The sequence below is a fragment of the Hordeum vulgare genome, chromosome 4H (assembly GCF_904849725.1).
Source record: "Hordeum vulgare subsp. vulgare chromosome 4H, MorexV3_pseudomolecules_assembly, whole genome shotgun sequence".
Classification (NCBI taxonomy): Eukaryota; Viridiplantae; Streptophyta; class Magnoliopsida; order Poales; family Poaceae; genus Hordeum; species Hordeum vulgare.
The window spans coordinates 511,590,646-511,605,627 of NC_058521.1; the positions used below are offsets into that span (position 1 = coordinate 511,590,646).

Consider the following 14,982-nt stretch of genomic DNA (forward strand, 5'->3'; position numbering starts at 1 on the left):
AGATTTTTACTCGTTCCCGCTGCCATTCTACTGACAATTCCACGAGGCAAATCTATGCCTTCTTTCATAGCAATAAACTCTAGAACCTTGACCATCAAATAGAAGATACTTTTTCATCAAATTATCCATCACTGTAATGAGAAAATAACCAATCATAAAGTAATAAACAAGCCGAATCTGGCTGTACCTCATCAAATGAAGGTGGGTGAAGTGTGGCAACCTTGCATAGATATTTCACAGCGGCAAGGCTAGAGGAATCAACGAAGTCAGAAGCCTCTATGTATAATATGTAGGCATGTCGTCTTAGTTCATGAGCCTCTTATCTACTTTCCACCAATTTTTTGCAAGCACACTTATCTTATTACTTGACAATCCTCGCTTCTTTCAAGATTTGATCAGAAAATTGACCCTAGCGGTAACTCTGAAGTTCATGAGTATGCTAGAATACTAAAAGCTATGGCTGAAAGCTCGAGTTCAATTCTATTGTAAACACACTGGAAGAAGAACATTGTTGGGGAACGTTGCATGGGAAACAAAAAAATTCCTACGCACACGAAGACCTATCATGGTGATGTCCATCTACGAGTGGAGATTTGGATCTACGTACCCTTGTAGATCGCACAGCAGGAAGCGTTAAGAAACGTGGTTGATGTAGTGGAACGTCTTCACGTCCCTCGAACCGTCCCGCGATCCGTTCCGATCTAGTGCCGAACGGACGGCACCTCCGCGTTCAGCACACGTACAGCTCGACGATGATATCGGCCTTCTTGATCCAGCAAGCAAGACGGAGAAGTAGATGAGTTCTGTGGCAGCGTGACGGTGCTTCGGTGGTGGTGATGATCTACTCCTGCAGGGCTCCGCCCGAGCTTCGCAGAAATCTGATCTAGAGGTAAAACTATGTGGTCTAGGGTTGAGTTGCACGTGGCAAAAGTTGTCTCAAATCAGCCCTAAAACACCACTATATATAGGAGGGAGGGGATGGGCTTGCCTTGATGGACAAGGCCCTCAAGGGTGCGTCGGCGCTAGGAGGAGGAGGACTCCTCCTCCAATTCGGTTTGGCAAGGAGGAGTCCTCCTCTTCCTTCCCACCTCCCAAATTCCCTTTTCTTTTTCTTTTCTTTTTGGTATTTCTTTAAGTGGCGCCATGGGCCCCTTGGGCTGACTTCACCAGCCCACTAGGGACTTGTGGCACCACCCTATGGCCTTGGGCTCACTCCCGTGTGGGTGGGCCCCTCCCGGTGAACTCCTGGAACCCATTCGTCATTCCCGGTACACTGCCAGAATTGTCTGAAACTTACCGGTAACCAAATGAAACCATCCTATATATCAATCTTCGTTTCTGGACCATTCCGGAAACCCTCATGACGTCTGTGATCTCATCCGGGACTCCAGACAATATTCAGTAACCACACATATAACTCAACTATACTGAAACATCATCGAACCTTAAGTGTGCAGACCCTGCGGGTTCGGGAACTATGTAGACATGCCCCGAGGCACTCCTCAGTCAATATCCAATTACGGGACCTGGATGCCCATATTGGATCCTACATATTCTCTGAAGATCTTATCGATTGAACTTCAATGTCAAGGATTCATATAATCCCGTATGTGAAAGTGCAGTCATGCCCTTAATCATGTTTTGGTGTTGCTGACAACACACATATAGATAATTAATCACTAACCCTTTTTAAGCTATTGTGAATGATCGTGTATTGATAAGGACAGGCTCATGTGCTAACAAGGACAAGATCAAGATAAGCATTCCTGAGCACTACATGCTTGATCCTTGTGGATGTTCACATAGTGGACAAATGAAGATAAATATATAAGCTAGGCTTTCCACATTGTGTATGGGAGAGCTACTTGAAGACTTCATCATGTCTTGCTTTCAACATTGAGCCAAGAAGGAACAACAACATCAAGCTCAAGTGAAAGGGCTAACTCAAGGTATCAGTTACTTTGATGTTAGCGGTGCGGAGTGATGATCAGCGAATAAAAGTACACACTCAAGTATGGATCATCGGTATCCCTTTTACAATTCTTGAGTCTTTAGGGATCCCGCACTATTAAGAGGGGATCACAGGTTTTTGTGATGAACTTGCTCAAACTAGATATTCACTATCCTACTCAATACCACATATTCTCTACTCTGCTCCTATCTCAAAACAGGTCTATTGCCTCGGACTTCCGGCTTCCTCCGAACGTCCGAGGGCCGGATGACTGACAGGCTTCGGAAATCCGGATCCCTCCACCAGAAGAAATTGAGCTCTATAACTCGGACTTCCGGCTCCCTCCGGACGTCCGAGGGCCGGACGACCGGCAGGCTTTGGAAATCCGGAGCCCTTCACCAGAAGAACGTGAGCTCTATAACTCGGATTTCCGGCTCCCTCCGGACGTCCGCCCCCTTCCGAAAATCCGGAACCTCCCACCAGAAGAAGTTGAGTCGAATAACTCGGATTTCCGGCCTTCTCCGGACGTCCGGTCGCTGTTCAATTCATAGTGTTTCCAGTCATATCTACAGCCCTCGGACGTCCGACCCGTGTCGGACGTCTGCTTTTACCTACGTCCTATATAGCAGTCATCTTGTCATTTTATCTTTGTTTTACTTTCGAGCTTCAGGACCTTGTAGATTTATGACTATTTGTTACCTTTTTAATAAAGATGGTTGTATGCATCGATTGATGCAGAGGTCGGGGGCTAAGTTCCTCCTTTTTAAAAAAAAAACAGTTAGTTTGCCATGGGAACACACTTCCAAAAACATTTCATGGCAAGCACTTTTTGCCACGCCATTTGCCATGTCTTTTTTTGTAATTTGTTTTCCCTCCATTTTTCAGAAGAAAAAAAACTTTATTTGTAATATATATATATATATATATATATATATATATATTCCTATCGCTATGGCCTTTTTAAAAAAAAAATATTTGGGCCGGCTGTATTCGTGCTTGTTGGGCCAGTAAAAATAGATCACGGGAGAAGGAGGAACCGCTCGGTGTGTGGACTCCTTGCTAGCCCGAACAATCCAGTTCGTTTTGACCAATGGTTTCGTCCGGTCGTTTCGTTCGGTCTAGGGGGGCGTGTTCCCAGAGCGAACGTTCGGGCATTATCGGGTCCAAAAAGTAACCCTCATGCAGGAATCGCTGTGCCGTTGGAGATGCTCCGATTGACCTTTCACGCACAAAGACACGAGAGTTAGCGGGAGACAGGGGGGGGCTACAGCAGCACCATCGAGGATAAACGGCTAACAGCTAGCAAACAAAACGGCTACCGGAAAAAGATACGCCCCGGGCCAAAGGTCCAACTCACCGTCGCCCACGCCAAGGCAAAGCAGCAGTCGTCACTCACCCGCTCATCCCGTCGGGCCAGGCCAGGCCATCCCTAGTGATCAATGCAAGCGGAAAAGAGGCGCGCGCCCCCGCGAGAAAGCGACCCGATCGGCGGCGTCGGCCAGAGCGCCCGCCCATCCTGTCCATGGCGCTGGGCTGGGCTGGGCTGGGCTCGCCAGCCTGCCCCAGCCCCGGGATCGATCGATGGTCCAAAAGTAAGTGGAGGAGGGGTCAGGATTACCCGCTCGCTGCATGGACTCGCACCTTTTTTCCCCCACAGCCGTTTGTAGCCACTGCATTCACTCGATCTACCGCTGACGGACAGGCTCACATTCAATCGTCATTAATCTTTGCACTGTTGAGTGTCGTACTGCGAGTACTGGTACCCTCTCCGTGGTTCGCCGTGCAAGAGTAGAAGCTCTCACACAATGTGAGTAGAGTTTAGAGTTAGAGTAGAGTAGGAGTAGTACTGTGCGTACACGGTGAAAGTGCTCAGAAAGAGACGCAGGAGAGAGAGGCGATGCGAGCACAGGAGAAAAGGTGGTTGCCTGACCGTCTCGCTACCGTTTCAGGCCGCTACGTACTCACTCCCACACGACGGCGTCAGGGCGAGAAAGCTACAGAACCTACCGGCGTAGAGTACGTCGGGGGTCCCCCTCTGTCGGCCGTCTCATCCAGTCCGCCCCCTAAATTTCCGGCGCCTGCGGTCGACAGCGGCGTGGCCAAATTCACAATTTTGACCCTTTTGCTAATGTGGCCCGCTTGTGAAATTATTTCGGATCTGATTTTTCTTTACCGTCATTCGTTGTGGCGGTAAGCATACACACCTTATCGTTATTCTCTGGGACGGTGGAGTCCGGATCAGCGCAGATGACACCGTTTGATCTCGTTGACGTGGATAAATGGCTACCCGTCACACACAAAAATGATGGCAGGGTGTGGGCTGACGGTAGAATGTTGAGACGGTTAATTTCGTCACAGCAAATGACGGTAAGGTGTGTATGTCTATCGTGGCAAACGGGTCAAATCAGGCTAAACTATGTCAAAAGCATCAAAACAGCGAAATCGGCCACAGGGCCTCGCACAATGAATCGGTTGCAGCGCTCCCAGGAGTAATAAATCCCGACGAGACATTTCCAGGACACCGGCGCCGCAGCCGCCTGCACCTCCCGCCGGGCATTTCTAGGATACCTTGCCGGCCGTCGCGTCGTTCGGACCCCGAATGCGTCCGATCATCTGGCACGCGATCATGCATGGACCAGCTTCCCTCACCCACGAATACGATGGTTTCGCCACTCCGATGCTACAATACGTCGAATGTCTGTCGACCAGCCTGTTGCTAGACGTGCCGTTTGTAGTCTTGTTCATGCTCCCTGACAGCAGTATGGACCGCCCGAGGCCTCGAGCCGCACTCAAGGAGAAACGGGAAGCTCGTGCGGGCATTCAACCAACGGTAGTACAACAATAATCCCTGGATTCCGCTGGGATCAAGCAAAAAGCTGTGGGTACGGTTTTGATCTGTCAAGTAATGGCCGGCAGTAAAGAGAATGGTTGAGTGAGATATGGGGTTGGGAGTAGTAATTCAGCAGCACTAGCGCGGCAATCAAAGCCTCGATGATATGATACTCCTATATACGTACGTATCAGAACAAGGCCTCGATGATATGATATATACGTACGTATCAGAATACGGATCCTGTTTAATTGCAGCGGACGCGATGATTAATTAAACGGCGCGGCCTACTCGCTCGGAACTGTGAGGTGCAACTCCCGATAAAACGCCGTATGGAAAGCTAGCTTCCTTTGCAATCCATCGCCGGCCTAGTCGCGCGCGAGAGAGAGAGTCAGAGAGACGAGGCGAGAGAAGAAGCAGTGAGTGAGCTGCAGCCAGCCAGCCAGCACGATATAGTAGAGCGGAGCGGAGCGGAGCGGAGGGGGGTGAAGGAAGGAACAGCAGAGGAGAGAGCTCCAATGGCGTGTCACTTCCTCTTGGCCGTCCTCCTGGCGTCGTCTTCTTGGGTTGCTGCGTCCTCCGGCGCCGCCGCGGACGATGTCATGGTGCCCCGCCCGACGACGGCGGCGGCGCTCACCTTCCGGGAGGGCTACACCCAGCTGTTCGGGGACTCCAACCTGAGGCTCCACGGCGACGGCAAGCGAGTCCACATCTCCCTCGACGAGAGGACAGGTACCCACCATGCCGTGCTTCATCGATCGATCCTCACGTTCTTGTCGCCGCCTTCCGTTCCTCATGGCGCGGCGCCTGCCTCTGTTGGTTTGGTGTATCCAGGCTCCGGGTTCGCGTCGCAGGGCGCGTACTTCCACGGCTTCTTCAGCGCCAGCATCAAGCTGCCCTCCGACTACGCCGCCGGCGTCGTCGTCGCCTTCTACGTGAGTACCCCTGCAGGCCTGCACTGCACCGCGCTTCTTGCAAACGAAACGAACCGACATAATAACGCACTGCTAACAGACTTTGGCATTGCGATCGTTGGATTTTCCGGCAGATGTCCAACGGCGACGTGTACGAGAAGACGCACGACGAGCTGGACTTCGAGTTCCTGGGGAACGTCAGGGGGAAGGAGTGGAGGGTGCAGACCAACGTGTACGGCGACGGCAGCACGGCGGTCGGCCGGGAGGAGAGGTACGGCCTCTGGTTCGACCCCACCCACGACTTCCACCGCTACGCCATCCTCTGGACCAACCGCACCATCGTGTAAGCTAGCCCCTGCTCTCCCTCCCATCTCATCCCCGCCAATCTTACTTACTTGCTCCGTTGCTTGTCATCGATCGGCACCACACTGCATTGCGTGCACGGTTTGCATTTCGCTGCAAGGTCTGATCGGACTGAACTTTGAACAGTAAACTAGTACGGAGTAGTTCAGAACTTCAGACCAGGAGCCTCAAGTGATGGCTTCCGGCACAATGTAGAGTGGTTTTAGCTGCAACAGCCGTAGCCAATTACTTCACCTGGCATTCGATTAGCTCGGATTGCTCCAGGGCTATCACTATACAGGATCAGTGTTGCTTGAACGGCGTTTCTGAATCATTATTACAACCCGTAGGCTGAATTCTGTGGATAATCCTTGTGGATGCCTGCACCACAAGTGTCGCTGTGTTACTTGTGTACTCTGTATATACAAGTTCCAAGCACACATGTGGTACCTGCCAGCAAATTAGTGATCCTTAAAGTACATACCAATATCTTCAGTGCTTGCAGAACACAGTACCATCTCCGTGTCCTTTGATAAAACAAAATAGTGTCAGTACCTGACCTGCGCTCTTTGTCATGGTAGTTCAGCTTAGCAATGTTGCATGTGCTACAACAATGTAGCAAGATAACCTCTGCTGCTAGTATTAGCTTCAGGTAGGAGTACTTTCTGTTGTTTGTTGCTTCTTTCCCTTTCCTTCTCTCCCTTTCTTTTTTCACCCTCATGACATGATTGAGAGAAATTGGCTCCTCTTCTTTACAGCTTACAGATTCCTCATGCCGTTGCCGCTTTAATAATTTCAAGTACCGAGGGCCCGAAATCGAGTAGATGGCCTTGCCGCAACGGGCATGCAGCAGATAGCGCTGCCCCCGCTAGCATGCTTCAAGATTGCTCCCTTGAAAGAAGAAACGTGTCGACATCAAGATCGTTTCTTCTTCCACCTGATCGAGTTCAGACCACGGATCCATGAGCATGACTCACAGTCTTACTCACAGAGTCTCACACAGCTACTCACGCAGCCACACTGCATGTTGGTGTGGGTGAGTAAAGTTGGCATGAGAAATGGGGGGCGTCCGCTTTTACAGTTTCCATCCACTGAAACTGAGCATCGCATTCATTCATCACAGCATGTGCATGCATGGCCATGGCTGCGCCTGAACCTGATCCTTCCACCAGGATCCCCGTGCCGCTGCCTTTTCCTCATGTAACTGCGTCGCGCACCTGCTTTCGACCCTACCCTGCAAGTCCTGTGTGATCACTCGCACGCAGGCCAACTTTCGAATTGATGGGGAAGAAAGCTACCACCACCTCCTCCACTTTTCACCGTGCGTTTTCGCATGAGGCAGCCCGGCCTGTTCAGGTTCACCGTTCACATGCCCAAAGTCCCAACTCGCCCAAGTTTTCTCTGCAAATATCTTCGCATAAATGCTTGCTACCTACCTCTACTTTTCACCAAGTGTTTTCACATGAGCTAACCCGGTCTGTTCAGGTTCAGCGTTCGCATGCTCAAGTTTTTACTGCAAACATGTCCACATGAAATGCTTCAAACTGTGACTAACACGACTCTGGAGTCATGCAATCATGGGGTCTTGCATCGCGCTGATTTGGCGGTGCATTCGCCGTTTTTGTGCGTGCAGGTTCTACGTGGACGGTACGCCGATCAGGGAGGTGGTGAGGAGCGAGGCGATGGGGGCGCAGTTCCCGTCCAAGCCCATGTCGCTCTACGCCACCATCTGGGACGGCTCCAGCTGGGCCACCTCGGGGGGCCGCTACAAGGTGGAGTACAAGTACGCGCCCTACGTCGCCGAGTTCACCGACCTCGAGCTCCGCGGCTGCGCCTCCCATGATCGAGCCCAGCCGGCGTCGTGCGAGCCGGAGGGAATGCCGGCCAGGCAGCGGGCGGCGATGGAGAGGGTCCGGGCGCGGCACATGACGTACGGGTACTGCTACGACCGCGCGCGGTACCCTGCGCCGCTGCCCGAGTGCAGGGTGGGCGCCGAGGCGGCCATGTACCTCCCCTCGGGCGAGGCCAGGTCGTCGGACCGGCGCAGGCACGGCAAGCGCCACCGTCGTGCCGACTCCGCTCTCTGATCTGATGAGAGTTGCTGACTGTAGTCCGTTTGTGCGCCGAGTCATGTGTAACGCCAGGTTGCCGCGAGTCCTCCTGGTCGCGTGCACCGCCTTTGCACATCAGCCGGTGCTCCCTGTCTGTCCTTTTGATTGATTGTAGCTTCATCGTTGTGTAGTTGGTTCATCATTTCAGCACTGCATACATCCTTCTTGGTGGCGCCGCTGCCGCTCTTGGCGATGCTATCTAGGACAAGAGGGGACTACTCGTCGGACCGGAGAATTAAAGTTTCGTCAACCAGTTGGTTGGCAGCGAAGAGACGGCCAGCCAACCCTTCACCACGCATCCCAGCACCTGAGAGAGCCAACGATGGGGACCCGTAGTCACCAGAACGATTGAAAGAGTCCAGCAACTAGGAGCATGAAACATCAGACAGACAAGCTAGGACCGTCATACAACCATCAGCGGAGCTTGCAACTCGAGAAGAATCAACGAAATATGCACATGCAACCAACAAGTAACACCAGCATGACAAGAACAGAACAAGCACCGGATAAAACATTTTGAACATCTTAGCCCATACTCCCATAATTGTAGCAAGCAGGTGATAGATTAAAGCAGCATGATATATCCAGTTTTGCTACAGAGCGGCTACAAAATTTAAGACGGCTTTCATTCTCAAGACAATTCCATGGCATCAAGGGCACTTGTACTCGTGTCATTTGTCAAGGATAAGAGAGTTGCCCGCAATCATGACCTGGAAAAATGAAGTTTCCTCGTCTCATGTTTTTCTTCTCTATGTACTATACCTCCCTTCTATTTAGAGGCACTTGGCTCAACCTTGCTGAGCCCACCATTCTTCATCCCACCGTTCTGCTGCTGCTCACCCACAGAATTAGAGCTCCCATTGCACTCTGGTTTTGCCTCGATTGTATCAGCCCTTTTTGTTGTTCCTGAGCTCTTTGGAGAAGCACTACCATTAGCCACATAAGCTGCTGAACCTCTTGGAGAGTTCGGTTCCACATGAGCATGGGAAGCTTGTATCATCTGATGGGGCAGCTGGTGTCCTGATCCAGGAGGAAGGAAGACACCTGTGCCTGGAACAGGGAATCGAGGTGGGGCAGGCCTTGGGGCGGCTTCTGGCATCCAAGCTGCCGTTGCATTTGGCAAGGGAACAGCTGCTGGGAAAGGTATGGCTGCGGCAGCAACAGGAGCAGGTGCTACAAAGAGTGGCTGCATTCCATCCGATGGAGGGATGTGATGAGGTCCAATTGTTGGTGCTGGAAGTACGCTGCTGGTTGGGGTGTATCCAAAGTGCTGCGGACTTGGGGAATGTGGCCTCACGTTAGCTGGCCTTGATGGTGGACCCCAGGGCATAGCAGGAGGTGTTAACGGGGCAGTAGGCCGTGAAGCACTTTCCAATGGTGCAAGTTTTCTTGCCACAGACTTCCCGAAAGTTAGAAGGATTCGCTGCTTCCGTGTAGCAGGAATAGCTCGCTTGGCTACATCAGCACTTCTCCCTTGCAACACTACAAGAGACCTGAAATTGAGAGGAGGAGAAAATTGGTTAGAAAGCGTAGTCAACAGGGTTTACCTATTAAATTTACTACATGGTCAACATTACTTGCACTGAATTATAAATGGAGCAAGTTATTCCAATGAAAATACGAACGAACAACTGAAGATAACTGGCAGTGACCAACCAATAATTTACCCTGTCATCTATTACGAAGGACAATTTTAATTTAATTATGATCAATATTATGTCTATTGTTCCTAGTTGAGAAATTCAAAACGTGGAGACTGTATTTGCACAGCTCAGACATGTGTTTACATACCAACTAAAATACATGACATGGTCACGCATATGTCCGATACCAAAGACGTAACTTAGAAAAAATTGGAGAGTGAAGAAAGGTCGACTAAAAGTAAGGCAAGCCAACAGTTCAAGCCTCTTAGGAGTACCATCAATGTGACATGAAAATTACAGGTGAAAGGCTTACCCTGTAGAGAGAGAGAGCTTCAAAGGGCCTCTGTTATCACCTCGTTCTCCAAAGATAACTCGGCCAAACACCATATCACACTCTGTGAGGCAGAGGGTACAAAGTGGTCTACCATACCAAGATGGAGGTTGCTGGGGATGAGAATATTCCTCCTGGTAAAAAAATTCATTTGGTCATCATTAGAATGCACTTTCGGAGAAGGAAGTCTTACAGCATGAACAAGTTACCTCACAGTAGAAGTCGACAACACAATAGTCTGGCTTAGAAGGTACAATTCCCTGCCGAAAGAAGCGATCAAACAGATCATGCAGCATCCCAGGAACAGGCTCCACCCTTGTCTCTGAACTCACATTTAAAATAAAGAAAGAAGTCATCAGAATATGAGAATAATCATATGAGATTCTGTGGTAAAAGTTTGACATACCTCTTTGATTTTCATCCTCAAGAGGGCCTTCAATGATAGGAATTCCCAGCTGAATAATTACGCTTCCATGACCCTTCAGTGGTCTTTTACCAACAATAACAGTCTGGCCCACTTTTTGCACCAAGCAAAATTAACAGTGAAGTCCAATAAAATAGTTAAATCACAGTACCCCAGAAATTAGATAAAGACAGACCAGGACATTATCTGTTTATACACAAATGAAGAACATAAACTAGAGGCAAATGGCCAACTAGCCCCCAGGGTAACTGACTATGCTAAGTTGTGACATTTCCCTAGGTGTTCAACTAGGCAATACTCTGACACTATTACAATCAAAATTCAATGTGGCAAAAGCGCACACGGTTACACTAACACGCTACACACAATCACACAGGAGATGCACATAGGCACATAAACAAATAACTTTAGAGGCCACATGATTACCTTCAAACCCTCCTCGACGAGAAGAAGCTTTTGTTTCATTAACTAAAGAAACAATCTTGTTTATCTCAGTCACATTTACCAAGCCTTCATAGACCTTGAGCCCTTCAACAGTATTAACCTAAAGAATCATAGATCATATTTCATCATGGCATGTTTTGTATAGGATAATGGAACTCGATATAAGTTCAAGATTCCAAGGAAACTGCATGAAAGAAAACTGAAGTGCAAATCTTGAAATTCTGAATTGCAGGGCTAACATACCGGCTTGCCATCAATGATTTCACTGGTTGTATATTCTACAGGAGTTGGAACCAATTTGCTGCTTCCTTCAGCAACAGTTTGCTGGCTAGAATTTGTCTCCCCTTCTACAGAATTTATAGAAGAAGAAATATGGCTCAGAGAGGGTAATTTGCAATCCTTATAAAAACATTAAATTGCACCCCTTTAAGGTTGACTAGACAATCAGATTTCAGAAACATAGAAACAAAACAAAAAGCGACATAGTTAGCAACAAATGCACAACAATGGCTGTAGCAAGATTTGATAGCATATTTACATCAACATACTGTGTATCAGAAAGTTTAGTTGTCCATCCTAAGGACACTAAATTTCAAATAAACAACAAGGAGAATCACAAAGTTCAGGATTGTCCATATTTCAACAAATTGACAACCAAAAAAAAAAGCAGAATATCAATTGACAACTAAAAAACTGAAAATGTAGCTCTGTGGTGTTAGAATAGAAGTGAAGAAACAAGCCTTAATATGGAGCACGACGGCAGAACCCTAACACAAACTTCTTTGGTTCAAATACTATCTAATGTGTCAAATAGCTTGTGAACAAAAGTTCACAAAATTAAGTTAAACAGTGTGCAAAAGCATATCCACCGGATAACTAAAGACAGCATGATAGAACAAGATGGCTTTACAGAAACAAAGTCGCACAATGTGTGCGTCTGGCGAGGGGGGGGGGGGGGGTACCATTAGTAACAGGAGAATTCAACCGTAGACCTTTAGCATCAGCAACGTTCTCCGCTTCCTTCAGTCCCTTCCCTTCTTTGTTATGAAATTCACGTCCTAGAAGCATCAAGAGTACATGAGAAACTATTTTGAACTAATGAACTAATTGGACATGATTTTTCAATAGTAGCTGCAAACTTGAAATACAGTTGTTAATCATGTCATAATAACAATATCAGTGAGAACAGAAAATACAAACTTATTCCACCTACATAAATCGTTGGTGGAAGACATAGAAGGATAGTATGATCACCAAAGCCAGTATATAGTACTCCCTCCGTTCCATATTTACTTTGTACGGAATCAGCGACACTTGATGTGGAACAGAGGGAGTTTGTGCGAAAAGCAGTCATTTTGTTATGATATAATTGAAAATTGAGTTGTACTCCCTCCGTTCGTTCCTAAATATAAGTCACTTTAGAGATCCCACTACGGACTACATACAAAGCAAAATGAGTGAATCTATGCTCTAAAATATGTTTATATACATCCATATGTAGTTTGTAGTGGAATCTCAAGAAAGACTTATATTTAGGAACAGAGGGAGTAGTATATTATACAAACAAGACAGGTGTAATATCTGTCATATACTCCGTCCGCTCCTAAATATAAGTCTTTTTAGAAATTCTACTATGGACTACATACAGATCGAAATGGGTGAATCGACATCCATATGTAGTCCGTATTGAAAACTCTTAAAAGACTTATATTTAGGAACGGAGGGAGTATATCTCTATGCCCCCAGATTCTAGCCCGAATAAAGTAAGTAGTGTAGAATGAAGATTCTCTTTTTTTATCTCATTTAATAACGAAAAGAAATATGACATTAATCTTTTATAATTAATGCAGCATTTCTAGCCCGCACAGCTAATATAATACTAGCAAACTGCTTCATTTGTCATAGCATTGGTAAAGCACAGGTCATCGACTTTTATTATATACTCCGTAATAAATATCTCAAAACTAATGATAGACCACGGCGTGACGAGTTAGCAACAGCACCTCCAACGTCAGCCAGAATCCCAACATGGAGCGAGAGAGGACTGCTGCATAGCATAATCGGATGGCTTGGGCGGGGATCATGCTCTAGGACGTTGCACCGAAGCTTGGGCGGGAATCATTGGTAAAGCAGTGCTAATCGACTTTTATTTCATAATAAAAAGCCCAAAACTAATGATAGACTACGGCATGACAAGTTAGCATGACACCAGCAACGCCTCCCATGCCAGCCAGGATCCTAACTCGGAGCGGAAGCGTAACTGCTGCATGGCATAATCGGACGGCTTGGGCAGGAATCATGCCCTAGGACGTTGCGCCATATCTTTTGCCGTATGAAATAACCATCTCATGGATCCATTCAGCTACTGACCAAACAGAACAACTGTATGGTCAGAAGGAAAATGTTTCGGCGTGAAGCCAACTCAAAGTTATCTTACATGTGCCTACCCTACACATATCTTAACACAGAAAAGCAATTTTTGGATAACTTTATCAGTAGCTTAGGACCTGCGCAATTAGGAATATTTGTCTAGAGCTACACAAGACAAAACGCAAAAGCTTACGCTTTTGGGACCTGAATACTTATTGTGAAACAAGAAAGCAAAAAATAAATACAGACAGGAGTAAATGCGTGGCATAATCAGACAGCTTGGGCAGGAATCATGCCCTAGGACGCAGCAGTGAAAGTCCGTGGCATATCTTTTGCCGTAACTAGATTCATGCAGCTATTGAACAAACAGAAACGCTGAAGGCTTAAAAGGAAAATGTTTCAGCGTGAAGCAACCCAAATTGATCTTACACGTACCTACCCTACACATAGATAACTTTGAAGCTATATTTGGGCAACTTTATCCAATAGCTTAGGACCTCCCCAATTAGAAATTTGTATATAGAGCTACACAAGACAGAACGCAAAAGGCTTGCCCTTTTAGGACCTGAATACTTATTGTATACTATGAAAGTAAAAAATTTACAAAGAGGAATAACTGCACTCCCCTTTAACTATCGGCACAGGAATTTTGACGGGCAGACACCTCACCTGGAGGGAAGAGAAAGATAACTAACTCTATTCATACCCGAGATCACACCGCTCGCTCTTCATTCAATTAGCAAGCAGGTGTGTCGGCACCAGAAACCCATTTCATGAATCGAACCATTTTAGGACCCAACAACACAAAATCTCTACTGGTAAAAGGCAAACAACAGACGACACTAGCAGTTGTACCAAACAAACAGAGAACCGAAGAGAAGGCGTCTCACCGTCCTTATCGGATCCAGCAGGCGGGACGCTGCCGGCACCTCGCGGCGGATCGTAGCGATGGTGCGCGGCGTGGCGATGGTGGGGGTGGGGGTGGGAGGGCGCGAAGGCCGGGCGTCGAGGCGGCGGCGGCGGCGGGGCCGGGGAGACGACGGGGCCGTGCTGCTGCGGGGGCGGCAGGCGGCGGCGCCATCCCGACTGCTGCAGCGCGTATGCGACGTCGGCGACTGGGAAGAACTGCTGCATGTGGATGACGGGCGCCCAGTGGTGGCGGCGCTGCTGCACGGCGGCGAAGACGTGGTCGTACTCGCCCGGGTCGCCGACGGCGCGGAGGTGGACGACGAGGAGGTCGATGATGGCGTTGGCGGCGGCGAACTCGCCCCGCAACCAGGAGATGAAGCCGTCGCGCTCGTCCATGAGCCAACCGGCGGGCTCGGCGGCCCCGTGCACGGGCGCGGCGCCGTTGGCGGGGGTGGGGATGACGGCCGCGGAGGCCATGGCCGTGCGTGCCTCAGTGGGGGCCGAGGGTCATAGACGGGCAATGCGCGCGGGAGATCTAGGGTTTTGGCGCGTTTCTACCCCCGGCTCCAATGGTTTATTTCCCCTCCCCGGCCCGGTGGCAGCCGCTGCGGTGCGATGCGACGAGGGAGAGAGGCGAGCCTAGCGGCAGTGTCTGCCAGTGTGGAGAGGGGCGGAGGAGGCCGCGCGATATGTGAAGCGGGGGCGGATCTGGG

At 48.8% G+C, this 14,982-nt stretch overlaps 2 protein-coding genes across 3 annotated transcripts; one reads left to right on the forward strand and one right to left on the reverse strand.

Moving 5' to 3' along the window:
- The first annotated feature begins 4,992 nt into the window (after positions 1–4,992).
- Positions 4,993–8,303, forward strand: LOC123449199 (probable xyloglucan endotransglucosylase/hydrolase protein 28). 2 transcript variants are annotated; one of them, XM_045126327.1, is made up of 4 exons: positions 4,993–5,513; positions 5,616–5,716; positions 5,830–6,038; positions 7,671–8,303. In XM_045126327.1, the coding sequence occupies exons 1-4, from the start codon at positions 5,300–5,302 to the stop codon at positions 8,122–8,124; spliced, it is 978 nt and encodes a 325-aa protein (XP_044982262.1). In that variant the 5' UTR covers positions 4,993–5,299; the 3' UTR covers positions 8,125–8,303. The 2 variants fall into 2 exon arrangements, with proteins under 2 accessions (XP_044982262.1, XP_044982264.1); XM_045126329.1 differs by having other exon boundaries at positions 5,830–5,966.
- A 352-nt stretch (positions 8,304–8,655) lies between these two features.
- Positions 8,656–14,961, reverse strand: LOC123449198 (RNA demethylase ALKBH10B). Its single transcript, XM_045126326.1, has 8 exons — positions 14,251–14,961; positions 11,953–12,048; positions 11,234–11,337; positions 10,973–11,090; positions 10,529–10,639; positions 10,332–10,444; positions 10,105–10,256; positions 8,656–9,641 (listed from the first exon to the last, which is right to left on the reverse strand). The coding sequence occupies exons 1-8, from the start codon at positions 14,744–14,746 to the stop codon at positions 8,918–8,920; spliced, it is 1,914 nt and encodes a 637-aa protein (XP_044982261.1). The 5' UTR covers positions 14,747–14,961; the 3' UTR covers positions 8,656–8,917.
- Between the last annotated feature and the right edge of the window lie 21 nt (positions 14,962–14,982).